This window comes from Paramormyrops kingsleyae, chromosome 5, assembly GCF_048594095.1.
Source record: "Paramormyrops kingsleyae isolate MSU_618 chromosome 5, PKINGS_0.4, whole genome shotgun sequence".
Taxonomy (NCBI): Eukaryota; Metazoa; Chordata; class Actinopteri; order Osteoglossiformes; family Mormyridae; genus Paramormyrops; species Paramormyrops kingsleyae.
In genome coordinates this window covers 2,095,759-2,120,217 of record NC_132801.1, presented here as the reverse complement: position 1 = coordinate 2,120,217, position 24,459 = coordinate 2,095,759, and the positions used below count along the sequence as shown (strand labels likewise).

The 24,459-nt window shown below is 43.8% G+C and overlaps 2 protein-coding genes across 15 annotated transcripts; one reads left to right on the top strand and one right to left on the bottom strand.

Moving 5' to 3' along the window:
* Positions 1–665: 665 nt before the first annotated feature.
* LOC111858844 (transmembrane protein 150C-like) lies at positions 666–13,224 on the bottom strand. Of its 7 annotated transcripts, XR_011991656.1 has the most exons (10): positions 13,118–13,223; positions 11,204–11,292; positions 9,790–9,843; positions 9,571–9,603; positions 9,385–9,452; positions 8,571–8,698; positions 6,880–7,057; positions 4,619–4,897; positions 1,703–1,732; positions 666–1,532 (listed from the first exon to the last, which is right to left on the bottom strand). XR_011991656.1 is itself a non-coding variant. In XM_023840973.2 (8 exons), exons 1-8 carry the CDS (start codon positions 13,118–13,120, stop codon positions 4,722–4,724), a joined length of 729 nt encoding a protein of 242 aa, XP_023696741.2. In that variant the 5' UTR covers positions 13,121–13,223; the 3' UTR covers positions 3,794–4,721. The 7 variants fall into 7 exon arrangements, 5 of the variants coding, with proteins under 5 accessions (XP_023696741.2, XP_023696746.1, XP_023696740.2 ...); XR_011991655.1 differs by having other exon boundaries at positions 666–1,732; XM_023840973.2 differs by lacking the exons at positions 666–1,532; positions 1,703–1,732 and having other exon boundaries at positions 3,794–4,897.
* Positions 13,225–19,489: 6,265 nt separating this feature from the next.
* On the top strand, positions 19,490–24,109 carry LOC111858875 (protein YIPF2-like). 8 transcript variants are annotated; one of them, XM_023841039.2, is made up of 10 exons: positions 19,493–19,634; positions 19,847–19,898; positions 20,232–20,304; positions 20,986–21,100; positions 21,215–21,295; positions 21,501–21,588; positions 22,444–22,560; positions 22,816–22,982; positions 23,076–23,258; positions 23,741–24,109. In XM_023841039.2, the coding sequence occupies exons 2-10, from the start codon at positions 19,862–19,864 to the stop codon at positions 23,846–23,848; spliced, it is 969 nt and encodes a 322-aa protein (XP_023696807.1). In that variant the 5' UTR covers positions 19,493–19,634; positions 19,847–19,861; the 3' UTR covers positions 23,849–24,109. The 8 variants fall into 8 exon arrangements, with proteins under 8 accessions (XP_023696810.1, XP_023696807.1, XP_023696806.1 ...); XM_023841042.2 differs by lacking the exon at positions 19,847–19,898 and having other exon boundaries at positions 19,490–19,634; positions 20,946–21,100; XM_023841038.2 differs by lacking the exon at positions 19,493–19,634 and having other exon boundaries at positions 19,669–19,898.
* Positions 24,110–24,459: the final 350 nt, after the last annotated feature.

Below are 24,459 nucleotides of genomic sequence, written 5' to 3'. Positions count from 1 at the left end.
ATTAATATGTTGATGAGCTTTGCACTGATTGGCTGGTTTAGAGGGAGGCACTGCGATGGCTCACACAGAACCAACATCTCTATAGTCATGCGCCAACGTTTGGGTGAATGTTGGACCGTATTTATGAAAGTGGTCTCATCAGTATGGAACACCAACGGGATCAAAACATTCTGAATCAACACGTTAAATTTGTACGTCTTAAGACGTCAAAAATGAAAATGTTAACATGGTTAACATGCACATTTGTACGTGTTAAACTGTTAACCCATTATTACGATGACTAAATACAAAATTTCACGTTTAAGAAAAAGCATGAACACTTGAATCTGGCCAATTCTATGTGAAATATAACCACGTATTTGTATGTATGCATTGGCATCATTATTCATAACAAATATACTGTGGTGTTATTACATTTACAAAAGCGACCTATTAATGTATTTGAACAAGATTACTGAAGCACTTAAGTCCTCTGAAATTTCAGGAGGTAGTTGCTGTATTTTCTGACGACAGTAGATGGCGCTTTGAGGCATACTGAGGCATTTTTGAACAGAGAGCATCATATAGATCAACTGGACTGAAAAGACCAACTAAATGGGAAAACAATCCCAAATCCCCCACGACCATGAATAGGACACGTGGGTACAGAAAAAGGATAGATGGACTTTACAGCACAAAGCAAATGTTTAATCAAACACTGCTAATTCTAACAGCACAGGAAATTACAATCCAAACCTTAGAGGAATAACCACATCCATCAAACAACAACAGCATTCAAAAAGTACAGCAAATTACAGAACAAACTTCACAACAAAAGACAAATTTCAGACAAGCGCCAATAACACAATTGAAATATTTTATGACAGTAACATCAGGAACCATAACTATTTAGAACTTTTTATGACCGTGGCAAAATCTAAAGGAAGTGATGTGTGTGTCTTACACATATAGTGTTTACATTTTGAGCAAACGGTGCTTGTTTTGTTTTGTGATGCCTCTGCACATTAATGGCACCTTCTCCTTTTCTCTGCCTTGCCGCTCCTTGCAGGGAAGGCGCCGGAGCCTCTTCAGCTTCTGCGTGCCGCGGCGCCCCCCCCCCCGCACGAGGGCTGTGGTGGCGGGAGCACGGCGGGAACCGTCCATGTGCGGTTTTATCAGTGCCCTTACCCAGCTCCTCCATGAAAAATCTCCACCAGTTGTGCCTCCATGTTGGATTTCCCTCCTTCTAGATGAGGACGGCATTGGAGGATGAGACATCGATCATGTTAAGAAAAACCCACCAGTGGTCAGTGTGGCATTTTCCACTGCCATGAGTGGGGGGGGGTCGTCTTGCCCAAAGTGTCCACTCCTCCTTTACTGTAATTGGAGTCTAAAATGGTTTGGAGCTTTTTGACCCCCTGGCCAGACAGTCCAGCCTCCATTTGTTCAGAAATGCAAACACCCTTCGGTCCTTTGTTGTCACTAAGGCCAGTGGCAGCTTGTTTCACCTGGTTGTACCTCCATGGTCATTTTCCTTTGTAGATGCTCCTGTCCTAGATCACATGACGTGAAAAAGTTACCCTGTGACCAGTGAGCCCATCTGATAGCGTTCCAGTGCCGCTCCTGCTGCCTGGCCAGTATAAATCTGCATTCTCCAGGCATTACTAGACTTGGCATCGCAGGGCACCCAAATTATTATCCTGTATTTTGCCGGGTTACTTACTGGGTTTATACTGCCGAAAATGACACCAGGCTGCAGGAAGTCAAAAAGAGGAACAGACATATTTTCAGTTTGATGCAGTATATAACCATAGCATCTCCAAAATACAGAATATTAAATTATTGGCAGATTATTTTCCTCTCGTTTGTAAATTTCTTATGTTCTTATGTTCAAAAAAAGGTTTGTGAACTTTTTGTCTAACTGCATAGAATAAGAATGATTCTTTTACATTTTTGGCAATGAAAAACACATACTAGTCACCTGTAAATGGGATTAGTCTCACGTGCACTGTCACATCAGGTCCTGGGTCGTAGAGGACAGGCAGTCTGTACCTGCTCCTCCCGAAGCTTGCCTCTGGACATGCAGTCTGTACAATTTGTTATGTCATGAACAACTTGTTAAAGTTAAAAGCAGAAACAACGGAGATACTGACTAAGAGCATAATAAATTTACAAACGAGAGGAGGCCATTCGGCCCATCAAGCTTGTTTGGGAAGAACTCAACTAATAGCTCAGAGTTCTTATCTAGCTCTGATTTAAAGGAACCCAGTGTTTTAGCCTGCACTACACTAACAGGAAGACTATTCCATACTTTAACTACACGCTGTGTAAAGAAGTGCTTTCTCAAATCCAATTTTAAAATGTTCTCCTGCTAATTTCCACCTATGGCCACAAGTTTTTGTATTTTAACTAATACTGAAGCAACTATTTAGTTGAACAGCATCCAGACCTGTTAGAATCTTACAGTATATACCTGGATCATGTCCCCCCTTAGTCTCCTTTGCTTGAGGCTGAAGAGATTCAGCTCAGGTAACCTCTCCTCATAAGACATTCCTCTAAGACCAGGAATCATTCCTGAACCCATTCTTAGGCAACAATGTCCTTTTTAAGATATGGTGACCAAACCTGCGCATAATATTCTAGGTGGGGTCTTACCAAGTAATTGTATAATCTTAGCATCACCTCCCTTGATTTAAACTCCACACACCTAGAGATGTAACCCAACATCCTATTGGCCTTTTTAATTGCGTCCCACACTGGCGAGAGTGGGACATGGAAGCATCAACATACACACTAAGATCTTTCTCATAATCAGCTACGTTTATTTCAGTGGAACCCATAAAATATCTGTACTTTATATTTCTGCTCCCTGCATGGATTACCTTACGTTTATCTACGTTAAATTTCATCTGCCAGGTATCAGCCCAGTCGCTAATTAAATCCAGATCCCATTGTAGCCTCTCCTCTACTAGATCAGTATCTGCTACACCACCCACCTTGATGTCGTCTGCAAATTTCACCAGTTTATTGTGTACATTCTTAATATAGTTAATTTAAATTAGGAACAATAATGGTCCTAAAACGGAACCCTGTGGTACCCCACTATGAACGCAGGTCCACTCTGACATACAGTAACTACTTGCTGCTTCCTGTCTGTTAACCAGTTTTCGATCCAAGCTGCTACAGTCCTTAAAACCCCTGTTGCTTTTGGCATAGGCAGGAGCTGTGTGTGTTACACAAACATGCGTGGTGCGTGCTGAGCCACACCCTTCCCCTGTTTGGGCCTTTCGAACCACATCTCTGTTGAATTGATTCCAGCCTACAGACTGGTAATAACTGATACTTTATTGATTCCTGTGGGGAAATTCTTTTTTCGCCACCCCCCCCTCTTTCTTTGTAGGCAAGAGTAAGCTGTCCGCAAAGGGCAGCCACCTGTTGCGGCACCCAGGGAGCTGGGGGTCAAGGGCCTTGCTCAAGGACCCGCAGACGTGCCGAAGCCGGGTTCGAACCAGCGACCCTCTGATCACAGGCCCAGCCCACTGAGCCACGTGCTGCCCCCAGACTGACTTGTTCCAAACGAGGCACAAACGAAATCACAGTGTGGCCAATGCGTTCCATCTCAGCACTTCAGGGCTGCTTTGAACAGACCAACTGGGACATGTTCAGAGAGGCAGCTCTTACTGCAAAGAGCAAGCCGAGCAGCTCATAAACATGTTTGTGATGAATTTGGCCTTCTGCTTTTTTACTTCATTATGGATTAGACTTTTGTTTAGCTAACCAAACGTAGGAAGTACAGAAGCCTCTTGAACTTGAGCATCTTGAACTTGTGGCATCATTTATTGAAGTTCCCCCAAAACAAAGATCAAATGGACTGGTCTTTGCCATTAAACTCCTGGGATGAAAATCAGTCCCACTCAATGCCTCGGCAACCCTGATACAGAGGCGCCGGTATCCTGCAGGTTTTCCATCCTGCCTGGTTTCTGAGGAACCACACCTGATAGGCAGAAAGTAGGTCATCAGGTAGGACAGAAAGCCTGCTGGTTACCGGCACTGCAGGATCAGGGCTGCCTACCCCTGCCCTATAACACTGTCAAACAAACTCAATGAGAGCTACTCTGCATCAACCATATTTTCCTTAGAACAAACTTTTTTGATATAAAAAATGGCAATTTGAAAATGATCCAATCCAACCACTAAGTATTAAATGGGATATTTGCATTAATACATTTCAATTAACATGGCATTGAGTATGATAGAATATGAAGCAAAAAAGGGATATTCTGCATGAAAACAATGATAAAGAAATCGTTTAATGTAAATATGAACTAAATTTCGCCCCAAGATGATGTTTCCCTACATAAACACATGAAGACATAATGTTACTGGCTTATGAAAATTTATAAGAAGCTGATATTCTGCATAACTCTTTAAGTCTTTATCTTTGTTGGGCCGCCCCAAATCTCAGCTTACCTTATTAAACCGCACTGCTGACTGCATATCCGAAATTGTGTTTTCCCTTCCCACATGCAGTGAGGAGAACTGTTTGGGTGGCCCAACAAAGCGTGGTCTATAATCTTTATTTTCTTTCCCCCAGTGAACATGTTTATTTAGCAATCGACAATAAAAGACTAAAACTAACCTCATTTATATATTTGCTGTGTTCTTACTGGATGAGATATAAAAGCATAGAGGCGAATAAGACAGCATGACATGGATGTTCTGGGGTCTGGAAGTCCGAGATTTCAGAGAAGGTCTGCTTCCCGCTCAGCGGCAGCTCCTGTCAGGGCTACAGACGACCCTGAGTGGTAGTGACGAAACTCGATGGCGAAGGAGCTTATGAAGCCCAGGAAGAACATGACCAGGACCCACTGAGCCCGGGCAGCGTGTATGTGCAGACGCTGAATCTTCAACACGGTATCTGGCAGCGGTTTCGTCAAGGTCTCGCTCTATCAGAACACGCGGAACTTTCCGAGTTATGAGACCCCCTGAGAGTCGCCAGGAAGCACAGATACATAAGAACATAAGAACATAAGAAATTTACAAACGAGAGGAGGCCATTCGGCCCATCAAGCTCGTTTGGGGAGAACTTAGCTAATAGCTCAGAGTTGTTAAAATCTTATCTAGCTCTGATTTAAAGGAACCCATGGTTTTAGCTTCCACTACAATAGCAGGAAGACTATTCCATACTCTGACTACACGCTGTGTAAAGAAGTGCTTCCTCAAATTTGTTTTAAAATGTTCTCCCGCTAATTTCCACTTATGGCCACGAGTTCTAGTATTTAGACTAATATTGAAATAGTCATTTGGCTGAACGGCATCCAGACCCGTTAGAATCTTATAGACCTGAATCATATCCCCCCTTAGTCTCCTTTGCTCAAGGCTGAACAGATTCAGTTCCGCTAACCTCTCCTCGTAAGACATTCCTCTAAGACCAGGAATCATTCTCGTAGCTCTTCGTTGCACCTTTTCTAAGGCAGCAATGTCCTTCTTGAGGTATGGTGACCAAACCTGCACACAGTATTCTAGGTGGGGTCTTACCAAGGAATTATATAAGTGTAACATCACCTCCCTTGACTTAAACTCCACACATCTAGAGATATAACCCAACATTCTGTTCGCCTTTTTTATTGCTTCCCCACATTGGCGAGAGTGGGACATGGAAGCATCAACATACATACCGAGATCTTTCTCGTAATCAGCTACCTTTATTTCAGTGGAACCCATAAAATATCTGTACTGTATATTTCTGCTCCCTGCATGGATTACCTTACATTTATCTGTGTTAAATTTCATCTGCCAAGTATCAGCCCATTCGCTAATTAAATCCAGATCCCGTTGGAGCCTCTCTGCTGCTAGATTAGTATCTGCTACCCCGCCCACCTTAGTGTCGTCTGCAAATTTAACCAGTTTACTGTATGTATTCGTGTCAATATCATTAATGTAAATTAGGAACAATAGTGGTCCTAAAATTGAACCCTGCGGTACCCCACTATAAACGGAGGCCCACTGTGACATAGTGCCTCTAATAACTACTCGCTGCTTCCTATCAGTTAGCCAGTTGACACCATATCATTTTTTCTGCTCCGATCCCGATAACAATATTAAAATTTTGAGTATCTGCCATTACTGATACCAATCCGATATTTCCCCCCTTTATCTGTTTCTACTAAGCATTAAATGAGATATTTGTATCCATACATTTCCAGTAGCTGTAAACTGCATTCTGTGCTGTAGCAGCATTGTTTGAGTTTGCTAAGAATAGGGAAATATAATGGTCATGTTTCTCAAACAAAAGCTCTGTCACTACAGTACAGGGAGAAATTCACGGCCAACCTGGTTTACACGAGTCTGCTTCTTTGTTTTATTCAGTAACAACTTTCACAGAATGAACTGAAATGTTTCTTAAAGGGAAAAGTGTGCAATCTGTTGCCAAATTAAATATAATAAAGAAACCAATTGTAAAACAGTGCACATGAGTCTCCAGCGCAAAATAGACAACTTAAAACTTTCAAGTAGCAATTAATCAAACTTTATAAAGAATACAAGTCTGAAGTCATCCACTTCGTATTAAATTTACTTTGTTACTTAAGAAAAATCAGCCCCAGCCTTACATACATGCACTGCAGTTTCATTTTTTCTTCTTTCTGTGTCTAGTACAGTATCTGTATTTCCACACAGCCCACATGACGACTCACACACACGTTGCTGACGTTGCTGAAGTCATCGCGTGTCCCCGCTTGTGGCATGACACAATAAGCCTACAAGGATTTTTGGGATTTTTCGGATCGGTTTCTCCCCTCCACCCCACTCCCCCAGTACCTGATCCAGCATTTTTTGCTGGTATTGGCCCAGTACAGATAGTGGGTATCAGATGGGTGCCATCTCCACCAGGAAGGATACACAGCAGCATGCAGAAGCTAATGGCCCCAGAGAGCAGGAACCGGGCGATCCCGACCCTCCAGCCCTCATTCCTGAAGTTGACCGTCAGGGTCAGGACCGACTGGAGCCAGCAGTACATTATCCCCAGGCAGAAGGTCGTCAAAGTGCCCACATTATGCACCCAGGCATTACTGGAAAGCTGCAGCGATTACAGGCATTACTGGAAAGCTGCAGCGATTACAGGCATTACTGGAAAGCTGCAGCGATTACAGGCATTACTGGAAAGTTGCAGCGATTACAGGCATTACTGGAAAGCTGCAACGATTACATGCATTACTGGAAAGCTGCAGCGATTACAGACATTACTGGAAAGCTGCAGCGATTACAGGCATTACTGGAAAGCTGCAGCGATTACAGACATTACTGGAAAGCTGCAGCGATTACAGGCATTACTGGAAAGCTGCAGCGATTACAGACATTACTGGAAAGCTGCAGCGATTACAGGCATTACTGGAAAGCTGCAGCGATTACATGCATTACTGGAAAGCTGCAGCGATTACAGGCATTACTGGAAAGCTGCAGCGATTACAGGCATTACTGGAAAGCTGCAACGATTACATGCATTACTGGAAAGCTGCAGCGATTACAGACATTACTGGAAAGCTGCAGCGATTACAGGCATTACTGGAAAGCTGCAGCGATTACAGACATTACTGGAAAGCTGCAGCGATTACAGGCATTACTGGAAAGCTGCAGCGATTACATGCATTACTGGAAAGCTGCAGCGATTACAGGCATTACTGGGGTCTGAGTGAGCTTGGAGCCCATCCTAGGACGTACATGGGACACTGCCGGGGACGGCCTGGGGTCTGAGTGAGCTTGGAGCCCATCCTAGGACGTACATGGGACACTGCCGGGGACGGCCTGGGGTCTCAGTGAGCTTGGAGCCCATCCTAGGACGTACATGGGACACTGCCGGGGACGGCCTGGGGTCTGAGTGAGCTTGGAGCCCATCCTAGGACGTACATGGGACACTGCCGGGGACGGCCTGGGGTCTGAGTGAGCTTGGAGCCCATCCTAGGACGTACATGGGACACTGCCGGGGACGGCCTGGGGTCTCAGTGAGCTTGGAGCCCATCCTAGGACGTACATGGGACACTGCCGGGGACGGCCTGGGGTCTGAGTGAGCTTGGAGCCCATCCTAGGACGTACATGGGACACTGCCGGGGACGGCCTGGGGTCTGAGTGAGCTTGGAGCCCGTCCTAGGACGTACATGGTACACTGCGGGGGACGGCCTGGGGTCTCAGTGAGCTTGGAGCCCGTCCTAGGACGCACATGGGACACTGCCGGGGACGGCCTGGGGTCTCAGTGAGCTTGGAGCCCGTCCTAGGACGTACATGGGACACTGCCGGGGACGGCCTGGGGTCTGAGTGAGCTTGGAGCCCGTCCTAGGACGTACATGGGACACTGCCGGGGACGGCCTGGGGTCTGAGTGAGCTTGGAGCCCGTCCTAGGACGTACATGGGACACTGCGGGGGACGGCCTGGGGTCTCAGTGAGCTTGGAGCCCGTCCTAGGACGTACATGGGACACTGCCGGGGACGGCCTGGGGTCTGAGTGAGCTTGGAGCCCATCCTAGGACGTACATGGGACACTGCCGGGGACGGCCTGGAAGCGATGAGTTCATGCAATAAAAAAAAAAGGTGTCACACCTGGAAGTTCCCCACCAGCATCATCCCGAAACAGGCCAGTGATTGGGCCACCAGGCAGATGATGTTCATCCACGGCTTCTGAAGCCTGGGCTTCAGCTGCAGGTATCGGAGGACGCCAATAACGAATGCTGAAACGGAGAGTGGGATTCACTCAGGCATTTTTAAAAAGGCTTCGGGGAATCACAGCATCCATCATGCATCCTACCGTTGTAGCTACTGCTCTATGCTTCTCCCTGACTTCACCCACATTATCTCTAATCATCATCTTCATGCTAAATAAGAATGGCAAAGGATCAATGTGTGAAATGACCAGCCTGAGGTTAAACTGAACGCCTAAGCCTGATCTTAACATCAGGTGGCCAACCACTCTATCCTGCATTAAGGTTCCACTAGATCTGTGAATTCGGTTTAAAATGTTGCTGAAGGTCAACTGTGATGCAACTCTACTGCAATGACAATGTTGCTTGTTTAAACTCACTTGGACAGAAGCCAAATTCACACCCTTCACTAGTGTAGCAGTAACTGCACTTATTTATTTGAACTTTGTCCAAAGTGACACACATGTTTGAGAAATCAGGGTCAGACGGTCTATGGGGCAGTTGGGAGTCAGGGGCCTCGCTCAGGAGCCTCGCTCAGGGGCCCGATGGTGACATCACTCTGCCATGCCTGGGATTTCAACCGCTGACCGGCCAATCACAGGCACAGCATCCTAACTTGCTGAGCCACACACCCACCCACTATTATCAAATCTCATTCGTCAAGTCTGAGCAAAGCAAAACATACATATATAAAAAATAAAACTCATTATTGGCACCTGCAAATGCGGCCATATTCATGATTTGGCTGAAGTAGCAGCTGGCTGGCGGGGAGTTGCCTGCAATGCTGGGGAAGACACACAACGCAAAGAAACACTGCAGCGCCGTATTTCCTGCTCACTATTCACTGTGAGTGTCGCAGTCACACAATAAGCCACTGGTGGCTGCGACTGGCCATTGTGTACCTTATATATGGGGGGCGCAATGATCCTGATGCACTAGGACAAAACAAAACAACACATGATTATGCTATAGATTTGAAAAAGTACAACCAAAAGTCACCTTGTTTTTCAAATTCAAATTTCAGTCTGAGTGGTTTGGGCTGTTATCTTGAATTGAATTAACGATCTTTAATCAGAATGAAGTCGACACCAGGAACTCTCACACTCTCTGCATATACTTACTTGAATTCTGAACTAAGTGATGCTATTTTTCCATCCTCAACAGCAATAAAGTACCTGTGAAGAATATTCAGAACAAATAGTAAACATATACAGTTTATCGTTAAGGGGAAATGTTGGAAATAAAAAGTGCATTTTATTTATGCCGTATGGAAATTTGATTTGATGGTGCAAATGGTTGGCGGTATAAGCAGGACTGACAGATTTTTTTTACACTGTTATGTTATTTCATTAATTGCTGTAATAAATCGTAAACAGGTCAGTACACTTTTATTTGTGAAAAGACGCTTGGTGTGCTAGCAGAATGATGCTCTCTAGAGTCATTTTCACACATGAATCAGGGGCACGTTTCCCAAAAGCATAGCTGCTAACAATGTTAGCAACTTACACAGCTGGAACCGTGCAACCAAATGGGTCCAACTATGGGTCCAACAAATCAACTTACTAAAGTGAGCTTTTGGGAACCGTACCCCAGGTCCGGGCAGCGTACCCCAGACGTACCCCAGGTCCGGGCAGCGTACCCCAGACGTACCCCAGGTCCGGGCAGCGTACCCCAGACGTACCCCAGGTCCGGGCAGCGTACCCCAGGTCCGGGCAGCGTACCCCAGACGTACCCAGGTCTGGGCAGCGTACCCCAGACGTACCCCAGGTCCGGGCAGTGTACCCCAGACGTACCCAGGTCTGGGCAGCGTACCCCAGACCCGGGTATTTTCCAGAGCTGCCATCACAAATGTGCCACACTACTGAACATTGCCCATGTCAGACACGTTCCCACCTACTATAAATACTCAAAGGATGCCACTTGGGTAGAGCTGCAGGGGGCAGGACATGATGCAAAAAGTATGCTGCAGTTTTCATGTTCTGTTCACAGCACATTGAAGATGTTCCCTGGTCGACCTGCACCTTGTTCCTGTTCGGATCACACTGCAGTCACAGAGCCGGTTTGTAAACTGATGATACACAACTGGGTCTCTTGCCGTTCCTCGAATCTCTTGGACAATTTCAGTGTCAACCCTTACTGACACAATTTTCTGGCTGTTTGTATTCTTTCGTTTTCGAACTAGTCACATGATAGAAACGTCACCAACACTGAACTCGCTCGCTGTGAATTCTCCAGATGATTTCCTGCTCCATTCACACATGGGGGTCAATCGGAAACTACCCAGACTTTGTACAAGAGAGCTAGCAAGGTAAAGTCTGTTTAATGTGTGGTATGACTGATTTGGACATTTGCATTCACACATAAAGTCCCTCCACGGAACATCTAGAAAAGATCAGGGTGGCAGTACAGTTCTGAACGGGACTTAGGAGAAGCTGCTCTCTTAAGATAGATGGATGGATGGATGGATGGATGGATGACTGGATGGATGGATGTATACAGAGGTAGAGAAGGTAGGGAACAAAAAATGCAACTTACACAACCCAAAGCCCTACTGTTGTGAAAACCCAGAAGAGGATGGGGAGGAACATCCATGGATTGCATGCCCACATGTCCGACTGCTGCTCCTTTAAAAAGAGGAAATACAGGTAATTCAGCAGCCTAAAAGGCCTCCTCAGCTCCAGCTCTAGCTTTAATACACAGTTAGAAATGCTTTGTATCTTCATTCCTAAATTCATATTGATTTAATTACACAGTAACTATACATTGGTATTTTGTGACGTGCCACATAATGGGGTGGGGTGGGGGTGCGCAATTTAATTTAAAAATGTATTGTATCCCTTGTACTTTAAATGGACAGAGTACAGTTATTAGGAAACTGTTTTAAAAAATATTTCCCCACCCTGACCTCTTAGGGGCTCCGGACATGTATGTCTTCAGATGGCCAAAAAAGAGTGTTAATGAAATAACGCACTGGTTACCCTATTAAAATGTAACAGCTTGCCCCGAATACGTCTCACGTCACAGCTACCATGCTATTGTGACCAGGGGCGTTGCTAGAGATTTTGGGCCCCATGAAAGCATATCATATTAGGCCCCCCAGTCCAAACCAATCCAGTTATATTCCTAATTTTTTAGGGCCCCTGTCACTCAGGGGCCCTTGGAATCGTCCTAGCTTTCCTCCCCCTTACGGCGCCCCTGATTGTGACTTACATGAACTATATGAGCCATTTACATATTGTAAATGAGAGGTTGCCGAGCCATGCCGCTTGTTGCCCAGAAGTGACACTGAGACAGTTCCGGGTTCTGCCACCACGTGGCTTTATTGCGCCCGTAGCGGCCACCCTCACAACATGCTCGCGCTGCCCACCGCCCATCACCCCACTTACTCCTAATATACAAGGTGGGCACACACACACACACACACCAGCATAATAGGTGCTTTAAAAAGGTTCTTTAAAGTCATAGATTATGCAATAATCTGAGTGTGTGCATTTCGGTAACAGTATTTATCACTAGTGTAAATAATAAATTACTATTTTTATAGTTAATCGTTTTAGTAATCTCAATAAGATATATTTATCGTTTTGTACTACAACCTGTAAAGGAAGACTTCCCTTGCTGCGGTGTTGTTCCAAAGGCGCTTAGGTTCGCTTCTGATTTCGTAGATTCGATTTGCGCGGCTTCTTATTCGCAGTTTGATGTGATGTGATCTGATGTGATGTGACGTGACATTTGAATGCGTGGCTTCGAGGCGTCTCGAGAGTTAAGGGGCGTGCCGGATTTCGAACCTTATATCGTTTTACAGAAAACCATGCGACCAATGATAGACTAGGCCTCGGTTTCTGCGGAACACGGCAGCAGTTACTTTGAGTGTCGTTTTCGGTACAAAGTGTGTAAAACAGTGAATTGCTGTCAGATGATCGTTTGGTCCGCGAGTAGCGGAGTCAGCGAAGTATTGAGGAAGTTCTGAATAAAAATGATAAATCCATACGACATTTGTGATTTGTAATAATAGTTACTTGTAGTAGGTATTGCAGTGGTAGTTATTTTTGCTACTTGATTGTTATTAGAAAACTGTCATCCCTCGTTATTTATGTTCAGGGACGTACTGTAGCCACTTACGACTCACCTGTTTACTGAAAGAAACTCGTCATCAGGTGTCTGCCCTCTTTTAACTTGATCTCTCTAGCTCTCTGTTCTCCTGAAACCCCGATTTTAGTTTCGGTTTCGTTTCGTATTCAGAATCTGAATGATTGCGTACGTTAATTATTTACATAATGGATTTGCGCACCGGAGGATTTTTTTTTTAAATAAAAATATTTTTATTGAAATCTTTACATGGCATAACCAAAAACCAAAAACACAGGGTACAATCGATTATATGAAGATGAACATACGCCCTATGCACTACTTTAAACTGAATTAATCAATGACGAGCACGTAAAGAACCATTTTAAGTGCAGAATTCAAGACATCTTCCAAAAGGGGAAACCCTAGGTCCTTTCCCACGGATGCTGCACCATGCCTGTCTGTGGGTGCGGGCCTGAGACCGGACACCAAGCCACATAGTTTCGAGGTAAGCCTTTTACAGGAGGCGTTTAAAGAGAGAATCATATCAACAGCTGTTCTGTTTGCTGGTGAGGGCATGTTGGAAAACTGGGAAAGTACACGCTGCCTTACTTAGGTACCTGAAAAACTTAGATTTAGGAAGACTACATTTTTTTGCTCTACTGCTCAAATGATGCCAGAATGTTATCTATAAACATATCTTTAAAATGCACAATACCTTTCTTTTGCAATTCCAAGAAAACAGAGTCCTGAGTGGACGGTTTAAAAAGGTGATTCAAACCAATATGACACAGGGCCTGGTTAGTCAGGTCTGACTCCTCTGGGTATGTTAATATACAGCTGTGGTCAAAATTTTTGAGAATAACACAAATATTAATTTTCACAAAGTTTCCTTCCTCGGTTTCTATGATGGCAATTTGCGTATAGTCCAGAATGTTATGAAGAGTGATCAGATGAATTGCAATTAATTGCAAAGTCCCTCTTTGTCATGAAAATGAACTTAATCCCAAAAACACCCACTTCCAATGCATTTCAACCCTGCCACAAAAGGACCTGATGACATAATTTCAGTGATTCTCTCGTTAACACATGTGAGAGTGTTGATGAGGACAAGGCTGGAGATCACTCTGTCATGCTGATTGGGTCAGAATAGCAGACTGGATGCTTTAAAAGGAGGGTGGTGCTTGAAATCATTTTTCTTCCTCTGTTAACCATGGTTACCTGCAAGGAAACACGTGCAGTCATCACTGCTTTGCACACAAAGGGCTTTGCAGGCAGGGATATTGCTGCTACTTAGATTTCACATAAATCAACCATTTATCGGATCATCAAGAACTTCAAGGAGAGAGGTTCAATTGTTGTGAAGAAGGTTTCAGGGCATCCAAGAAAGTCCAGCAAGCGCCAGGACCGTCTCCTAAAGTTGATTCGGCTGCAGGATCGGGGCACCACCAGTGCAGAGCTCCCTCAGGAATGGCAGCAGGCAGGTGTGAGTGCATCTGCACACACAGAGAGGTGAAGCCTTTTGGAGGATGGCCTGGTGTCAAGAAGGGCAGCAAAGAAGCCACTTCTCTCCAAGAAAAACATCAGGGACAGACTGATATTCTGCAGAAGGTACAGGGATTGGACTGCTGAGGACTGGGGTAAAGTAATTTTCTCTGATGAATCCCCTTTCCGATTGTTTGCGGCATCCAGAAAAAAGATTGTGTGGAGAGGAAAAGGTGAGCGCTACCATCAGTCCTGTGTCATGCCAACAGTAAAGCATCCTGAGACCATTCATGTGTGGGGCTGCTTCTCAGCCAAGAACACAGCCATGAATAAAGAATAGTATTAAATCATACTCTGAAAACAACGTCTCCCAACCATCGAAGAACAGCTTGGTGATGAACAACGCCTTTGTCAGCATGATGGAGCACCGTGCCATAAGGCAAAAGTGATAACTAAGTGGCTCAGGGAACAAAACATCGACATTTTGGGTCCATGGCCAGGAAACTCCCCAGACCTTAATCCCGTTGAGAACTTGTGGTCAATCCTCAAGAGGCGGGTGGACAAATAAAACCCCAAACTCCAAGGATTTATTATGCAGGAATGGGCTGCCATCAGTCAGGATTTGGCCCAGAAGTTGATTGACGGCATGTCAGGGTGAATTGTAGATTTCTTGAAAAAGAAGGGACCAATGCTGCAAATATTGACTCTTTGCATAAACTTAATGTAATTGTCAATAAAAGCCTTTGACGCTTATGAAATGCTTGTAATTATACTTCAGTATCCCATAGAAACATCTGACAAAGATCTACAAACAATGAAGCAGCAAACTTTGTGAAAACCAATACTTGTATCGTTCTCAAAACTTTTGGCCACGGCTGTACAACCTTCATTTTTGTCAGTGCCATTTATATTGAAATCATTGACACAAACAATTACACTGGACATAAATGAATACAGAGGCAGTGGGACGTGTGATACTTACACAAAGAAGTCCATTACATCACTCCTTATTGTTATTGTGTACAGAAGTGGTATCAGCTTATACGACTCATCCCCCCCCTTTTCGGCAGCAATTTTTGGAGAAAAAAAAAAGCCAAATCGTATCTCCATAAAGAAAATTTTATTTAACAAGAACATATATAACCACAAGAGTGTTAAAAAGCAACCACAGGTTATGGCAAAATTACAATATTACAAAATCCACAACCCTAGAGATCAAAGAATGTTTTCGACGCAGCAAACCCACATCACGAGCGCAAAAATGTGTTGTGGTGAGTGGTTGAGTCATTTTAGCAACGGATTTGACATTTCTTTTAAATGAAAGTTTCGGTCCCCGCGCTTCCACGGCACACATTACACAGTCACAACATTTACAATGAACATAAACACACGAGCACAGGACCCACAGTAATTTACGGTAACGTCCTGCTGACGAGCCCCGCGGCGTCATATTATGTCAGCCAATCGTGGACAGCGGGTGGGATCACGGCAACAGAGCGTTAAATACAAGTCATAGACAAAAGCAGGGGAGCAGGAGAGAAAAATAAAGCAAAGGAGCAATACAGACACAAGCTCAAGATCTATATTAAATGATTTAGATGGATGCATTTTTTAACAGCCTTAATATTTTATGAAAATACAATATTCTACTTTCTAAACATTTTGAAAGGTCATTTTTGAAAAGTGGAAACAGGATGTACAGTTACTAAATGTATATTTATGAATATAACATTTGGCAAAAGTAAAAATAAAATTCATTATAAAATATTTGTCATGTCCCTTCTTCCTGTAATAAAAAAATCCCAGAGAAAATGTCTTTAAAGAATATTTAAAAAATCATTAAAGAACATCTGACCAGAATTGTTCAGTATGGATACACATCCAGAAGAAATGCACAGCAATTTGGGAGATCTCAGCATTTTGGGCTTTTTGGACTGTGGGGGGAAACTGGAGTATCTCACGACGACACAGGGAGAACATGCAAGCTCCACAGACAGGGAACCCTGTAAGACTCAAACCCAGGTCATAGAGGTGAGGTGACAGGACTAACCACTGCGCCACCATGCCGCCCACAGCTGCTATCAATTTCCTTTTTTAATCTAGAAGAAATAAAAAGTTTGACAGGGTAATATTTATGTAGCAGTTTATTAATACTCCTCTCACATTGTTAGCTGAAAGATATTTATCTGTTTTTTTTTTGTCCAAAAACACTATCAATAACACTATTCCAATATGAGATCACATGAGGTACAGTGACAGTATCTTGATGAAGAAGTGATTTAGCTCTTTTATTGTTGTAACTTGTTGAAAAGAAAAACCCCACATCTGCTTCACAGGAATCAAAACTGGAACAACAATAGTTGAGAAAGAAATTCATGTCAAGAGCATCATTACACCTGAAGGAATGACATCAAACACGAGAGAAGCTGCAGTGATATACTGTACAGTGAGAGCAATCCCCAATAGTTATATGACTGACCATCTGATTTAAGTAACAGACCAACCTAAATGATGTTACTCTTAAACCAGTTTTCAATGAAAATAGATTTGTAAGTAATATTCCAGTGTTCCAGATAAAATAAAGTCCATTTAAACTGGGGTACCTTACATCCGACAAGTTATCTGGCGGAGCAGGAGATTCTACTTTCTGAACCCCCAGGAAAGGAGCATCTGTCTGTGAAGGGTAGTTTGATGGGGATCTTTGAGGTGTCATGGTTGCAGACCAATAAAAAAATAGAAAACATTTAGGAGGAGACAACATTCCAAATTATTCTGGAGGTATTGTTTCAGGTTGAGAAATGGAGAATATTTAGTCCACCGTCTTCCACTGCATTCACACAGTATTAAGAGAGATTTTATAATGAAATGGACCTTTTTTCTCCACATAAAGTCCAATATCATTCTGCAATTCTTTCTGAGCGTAGGATCATTAGCATATAAAGAGAGCTGCGTAAGTAAACCTGGACAGACCTTCAGCCTTAGAAAGCAAAACTCTGTCCTTCATAGATAAGCCTCCCTGCTGGAGCCACAACTTAAAGTTCTTTTGAGTCTTATCAGTGATTGAAGAGAAATTTGAGGGTCATTTTTATTGCCATTAACTCATATTTATTTATATTCAGACACAGCCCTGAAACACGAGAAAAAGATCCAAGCAAATCTAAAGCAATAGAAAGTTGAGATGCATCTTTGAGAAATAATATGGCATCATCTGCCAGCTGCCTGATGGAAATATGTCTGCCTGCCCCCCTGATCGCACTCAGACGATTATGTGAGATACATGTGACAAGAAAGTGAGAGGCAGTCAGAAAAAGGTTAGGGGATATTGGGCATCCTTGTCTAATACCGCGGGATAAATAAAACCACGGGGAAGTGCCGTATTTTTATTAAATTCAGCTGTTGTTATTGTTGTATTAAGTTTTAATTGTTTGGCAATAAAAGGCTCCAAAAGCCACATTTTTCCAATGATATTAAAATAAAATTGTGCTCAACAGTGTTTCATGAAAATCCAGAAAGAAAATTAACTTGTCTGAACCAGTCACAATACTCCAATAAATCTAAAACAAGTCTAATATTATTGAATATTATGATTCGCTATACACTCACCTAAAGGATTATTAGGAACACCTGTTCAATTTCTCATTAATGCAATTATCTAATCAACCAATCACATGGCAGTTGCTTCAATGCATTTAGGGGTTTGGTCCTGGTCAAGACAATCTCCTGAACTCCAAACTGAATGTCAGAATGGGAAAGAAAGGTGATTTAAGCAATTTTGAGCGTGGCATGGTTGTTGGTGCCAGACGGGCCGGTCTGAGTATTTCACAGTCTGCTCAGTTACTGGGATTTTCACGCACAACCATTTCTAGGGTTTACAAAGAATGGTGTGCAAAGGGAAAAACATCCAGTATGCGGCAGTCCTGCGGGCGAAAATGCCTTGTTGATGCTAGAGGTCAGAGGAGAATGGGCCGACTGATTCAAGCTGATAGAATAGCAACTTTGACTGAAATAACCACTCGTTACAACCGAGGTATGCAGCAAAGCATTTGTGAAGCCACAACACGCATAACCTTGAGGCGGATGGGCTACAACAGCAGAAGACCCCACCGGGTACCACTCATCTCCACTACAAATAGGAAAAGGAGGCTACAATTTGCACAAGCTCACCAAAATTGGACAGTTGAAGACTGGAAAAATGTTGCCTGGTCTTATGAGTCTCGATTTCTGTTGAGACATTCAAATGGTAGAGTCAGAATTTGGCATAAACAGAATGAGAACATGGATCCATCATGCCTTGTTACCACTGTGCAGGCTGGTGGTGGTGGTGTAATGGTGTGGGAGATGTTTTCTTGGCACACTTTAGGCCCCTTAGTGCCAAATGGGCATCATTTAAATGCCAAGACCTACCTGAGCATTGTTTCTGACCATGTCCATCCCTTTATGACCACCATGTACCCATCCTCTGATGGCTACTTCCAGCAGGATAATGCACCATGTCACAAAGCTCGAATCATTTCAAATTGGTTTCTTGAACATGACAATGAGTTCACTGTACTAAAATGGCCCCCACAGTCACCAGATCTCAACCCAATAGAGCATCTTTGGGATGTGGTGGAACGGGAGCTTCGTGCCCTGGATGTGCATCCCACAAATCTCCATCAACTGTAAGATGCTATCCTATCAATATGGACCAACATTTCTAAAGAATGCTTTCAGCACCTTGTTGAATCAATGCCACGTAGAATTAAGGCAGTTCTGAAGGCGAAAGGGGGTCAAACACCGTATTAGAATGGTGTTCCTAATAATCCTTTAGGTGAGTGTATGTTGATTTTTCATGAATCCAGACTATGATTCGTCATCTTTGACTCCTTTAGCCAACGACAGGAAGGTGACGTCATATTGCTAAAAAGACGTCAATTCCGTTTTCTCCAGACTCAAGGGCTCATGATTTGGCTGCTATACATTTCTTTTACCAGTAGATGTCGCAAGTGAATGGTGTGTTGAATGAGGTTTCAAGTAATGAGCCTTCTGGAAATCAGTGGACTGGAAAGCCTCTGTACTTCAAGAAGCTTCATTTAGCATCAAAATAATGGGGCAGAAAAATTCTTATCACGTAGACGTCGTGACGTTTTTCCTGCCTGAAACGGTTTTTGACCATTGTAATGTACATAAATACATAAAACATATTTTAAAACACATTTTCCAAAAAGTTAATCAGAAGTTTCTGTGCCTTTTGTAAACATTCTTCCATGCTATGTGTACCCAAAATCTCACAATTTACCTGGGCGCTTCAACGAACACACGTGTCCTTTAGCTTTATTGCTATGCGAAACGCGAATATCTAACTTCAGCCAGCGAATAAGACGCTAGACGAATCGGAAGCTGCGAATCAGGAAACTTAAGGGTCGTCAAACAAGTAAGCAAGCATGTTAATATTTGAACCAAATAAATATAACCATGAACACTAAACAAAACCTGAAAACAATATAGCCGCATATAATAATACTGCATGAAATTCATATATTGTATTAGATCATCATTATATGAAGTAAAATAATGCCGTATTTTTCACACGTGGAGTTATTGGATTTTTGTTAGTGCATTTAATGCAGGCGGTATTATTTATAGAGGAAATGCAAGCAGATGCCGGCCTCTGGTTTTGCAGGTGCGAGTTTCCGCAGTAAGTCTGATGCGAGCCGACGTCCGCACGGGTCAAAGTGAGATCGCTACACCCCGCATTTAGAACCACAGCTTATACACGGTGCATACAGGCGAAATTCGCAATATAGTATTAATACTTTCGCATGTAAATATTCACCAAACTCGGGCGCTTCGAATGATTTAATCCATGAGGATTTACGCTACGCAGTTATTGCACCACCGCGTCTGTACTGATGTTATTGCGTTTAGAAAAACTTTTTGGCGGTCCCAAGGCAAAATACACAGCCACTAAAATGTATACAAATGCAGGGGCAATGTACTATCTGCTGTTAATATTTTTTATTTGTTTCAGTCGTCAGTCCTGTCGGAAAGAAGACCCTTTTCCAACGAGGCAATGGCGACTCCAGATGCCTTGAAATTAAAAGGTGTGTCCGTACAATGCATTACACACAATCAATGAGCCTTAATATCTGTTTTAGACGCTGTTCTAGTAATCCGGCTTTAAAATAGGATATACTAGGCGAGGGAACTTCATTCAGAAGACGGTACCATATCCGATTGAGGTTTGTAAGGACGCTCAGTAAGGAGCTGCACTATTGTGAATTTTTTCTCCTGTTAGGCCTTTACTAATCACAGTTGCTTACCATACAAATCAGGGTTGCTACGGAGATGACGCTTAACGATGTTTCGTCCAGTCAAAAGTTTCACCTCTGCGTTTGTAGATGTGATCTGCTGGGTTCTGATTGGACATGTTTACAGCACGCTGCTGGGTTCTGATTGGACATGTTTACGAACTGCTTACTCTGAGTTGTCCATAATGTTCCTCTGTGATGTTGTGCTGCTCCATCAAAGGCACAGCAAATGTTACAACCCGCATGTCCTGTGACAGGTTTTAGACCATCAACACTAATAGGGTGTGTAATTTGTAGTTATTCTGGACATTCAGCCCTGATATTTGTGTGCTTTTCTTCTTCTTTAGTCTCATTTCTTCCAGACTACATCACCCCTTCTCACCATATCTTTCTTTCTGATTAATTCACCTAACCCCCCCCCCCGCCCTCTGTAGAGTTTGAGGAAACTTCAGAGCTTCTGTTTAATGCCTCCAGTGTCAGCACAAACAGTACAGTGAGCCGAGGGTCGGTACTGGTACCAGTAGAGGGATCCGTCAAGTTGGACATGTCGGAGGATGACGAGGAGGAAGGCCAAGAGGAGAAATCAGAGGTGCCTAGATGGGGCGTCAGCAAAGTGCTGATGACCCCCAGCTAGACTGCTGGAGTAGACTTTGTTGTAGAAAAATCCACTGGTGTTCCTAACTTGTTTTTATTTTGTCCCCAGCTATTAGGAGGAGAGAGAGAATTCAGTAGCTTCTGGACATTTGAGTACTATCAATCCTTCTTCAATGTTGACACATTACAGGTGAGTACCTGCATAAACAGGTGCTTTGTTCAGGTGCCTGGTCATATTACACAGTCAAAAGTTTCACCTCTGCGTTTGTAGATGTGATCTGCTGGGTTCTGATTGGACATGTTTACGGCACGCTGCTGGGTTCTGATTGGACATGTTTACGGCACGCTGCTGGGTTCTGATTGGACATGTTTATGGCACGTGGTCTGTCCTGCAGGTGCTTAACAGGGTCAGAGGGTCGCTCTGGCCTTTACCTGGACGAAACATCGTTAAGCGTCATCTCCGTAGCAACCCTGATTTGTATGGTAAGCAACTGTGATTAGTAAAGGCCTAACAGGAGAAAAAATTCACAGTTCATTATGACCTTGGCTTTGGGTTCATAGTTCATGCAATTTTAGGGTAGAGCAGGGAAATCAGGATTTGTTTTGAAAATATTTATTATCAAAACTGAAAACAAAGACATTTAGGAACAATTATAACCTAGTGGCAGCTAGTGAGAAATGTTCCAGGTGGGGCTGTTTGAGCCGTATTCTGTCAGTTTCAGTAACCATCCCAAGACAATTTACCACAAACTGCAGGATATCAGTGTTCTGTGAGCCCAGTCTAAATATCTGGGTAAAAGTAACTTGCAGAGGTTGTTTCCGCCTCACTTTGGTCGTACATACACTCAGATGATGTCGCCTCACGCTAGTTAGCTCACGTTTCCCGCAACAGTTAATTCAGCTGTAGTCCGTATCGCAGAGCCGACAGGCAGTTGTAGTCAATTACTCTCTCCGGTGTTGGTGTAGTTTATTAGGGAACAAAATGATCCGAAACTGCTGATTATGACTATAATAGACTATGGCTTTTATGACCATAGCCAGCATTAGCCTTGACCAACTCACAGGCATAATTAGCATAAAGTTTCTGTGTTGAAGAACAACTTCTTGAATTTAGGTTTCACCCATGTCACATAATTGAGAATTATGTATCAAATGGTACACGACAAATACGTGTAACATTACAGCCCATGTGATTACATAAGAAGAAGAAGAAGATTCTTCAGTTAGCTTCAGTTATAGCGTTGGCTAACACCCTGGTGCTGTGAAGCTAATACAAACACAATCACACCACCCCTGTATACCGACATTCACAATGTGACACTCTTCCTCACCATCCAGGACCATTCTGGATATGTGTCACTCTGGTGTTCTCCATGACCATCAGTGGGAACATCTCCACGTTCCTCAGCCAGATGGGTGACCCCAAGTACCAGTACAGGCCGCAGTTCCACCGGGGTGAGATGGGGGGGCTACTGCAGTGGGAGCCACCGGTGACCCGACGTTCGTGACTGACTGACCTTCTTTATGTGCCTGAGGACTGGGCTGCTTGCACTGCTTGTGTACAATTGCCTATATCAGTATCTGTAAGAATATTCTTCCATCCATATCTCAGAGCGGGAATCTGCCTGATTAAAGAACTTCACCCCCCCCCCCCCCCTTTTTTTTTATTACAGTATTGGCATCTGTCACTGTGATAGTTCTCTGTCTCAGTATCTGTAGCGGCTGTGACAACCTTCTCGTATGCATGGCTGGTGCCATTGGGGTTATGGGGCTTCCTGACTCTGAGGCAGGGGGCGGAGAGGCAAACTGGTGGCTACTCTTTCCTGGAGACAGTGTGCGTCTATGGTTACTCTCTCTTCCTGTACATCCCAACCACGGTAAGCCAGCCAAACGCCACCACCTTCCACTAGGGACCACCTCATCTCTTCTCAGGGGCTTGCAGGTTCCTCACCCCATTCATTCTCTCTCAGATGTTGTGGACCATCCCCTTGGAATGGCTTTCTTGGCTGTTAATCCTGGTCACCATGGCGATCTCTGGATCTGTGCTGGTCACCACCTTTTGGCCTATGCTCCGTGAAGACACCAAGACTGTTGCCATCACTACCTTAGTGACAGTTGTGCTGCTGCATGCTTTGTTCATCATTGGATGTAAGGTAAAGCTCAGACTAGAATTTCGTTGGATTTTTATTTTTTTTTAAGACTGGTGTGGGTTGAATGGGGACTCTCAGGCTAGGGATCTGTGGCGGTATTGGGAAGGTTGCCGGTTTGAATGCCAGGGGTGATCCTACTCCGTTGGGCCCTTAACCTGCAATTACTGCATCTTGGGTATGATGTTAATCTACATCCATCCCTGCAAGGAGGTCCTCCTACTTGCAGGGAAAATTTGTTGGTTGGTGGCAGGATTGGCACTGCAGCCACTGGAAAAAAAAACTGTTGCATTCGAACTAGTGTGGTGTTGAGGTATCACCTGCTGCACGGCTGCCCTCAGGTCTCATCACTAAGGTGGTTCGTCGTATGGTGGGTGCAGCAGCGCACTGCAAACAGCCCACGCAACCTTACTTCTCTTTTTAGAGTAAAGCAAAGAATAAGACTGAAGTTTTGCTCTTATTCTCATAACTAATCTCTCTCCTTCCAGCTTTACTTCTTTCAGACAGCAGTACGCACAGGAAGGCCCAGCTCCCTATTGCTCCACTCTTCCTCTAACGTAACGGTGGCACTGACCAGTGCTGCCAAGGAAAGCTGACCAGGAGGTAGTCAGAGTGGTCGGAGCAGGCAAGGATCATTTACAACTTCACGCTACAGTAATTCTACGCATCTGTGATGTATATCAGTTATGTGACGCTCTTGTTGAACGGCGTTAAATAAAGGTGGCCTTTCTAAGTGTTGAGTAAGAATGTGGCAGTCGATGTAATGGGATCGGAAACTGAACCCATATCCATAGCTATACCAAAGTTATTTTTTTGTTGTTCCCTTAACTTCATTGCAACATGTATTAAAATCAGAGTCTGTGAATGATGCATTTCCTGGGTTTTTATTCGTCGTTGGTTGTGCTGAACTTCCATTCTACCTACTTCTTCTATTTTAAGTACTTAAGCAGTGTCTGAGTCCCTGGTCACCAACAGGCTCTAACAGAGTGTTGTGCTCATTATAGAACTGACCACACTGAAATTCTCCCTATCCGTCACTGTCCCCGAATATCTCTTCAAAGAGAAACACAGGACTGAAATGGCACATGACCGCTTCACAATCCTGCCTGTGTATTAGATTTGGAGATTAGGGTTGGAGAGTGACCTACTTACTGCCATTTTAACCAATTTCAAAATGCAGGGTAACGTCCACACGCCAGCGGGGGCC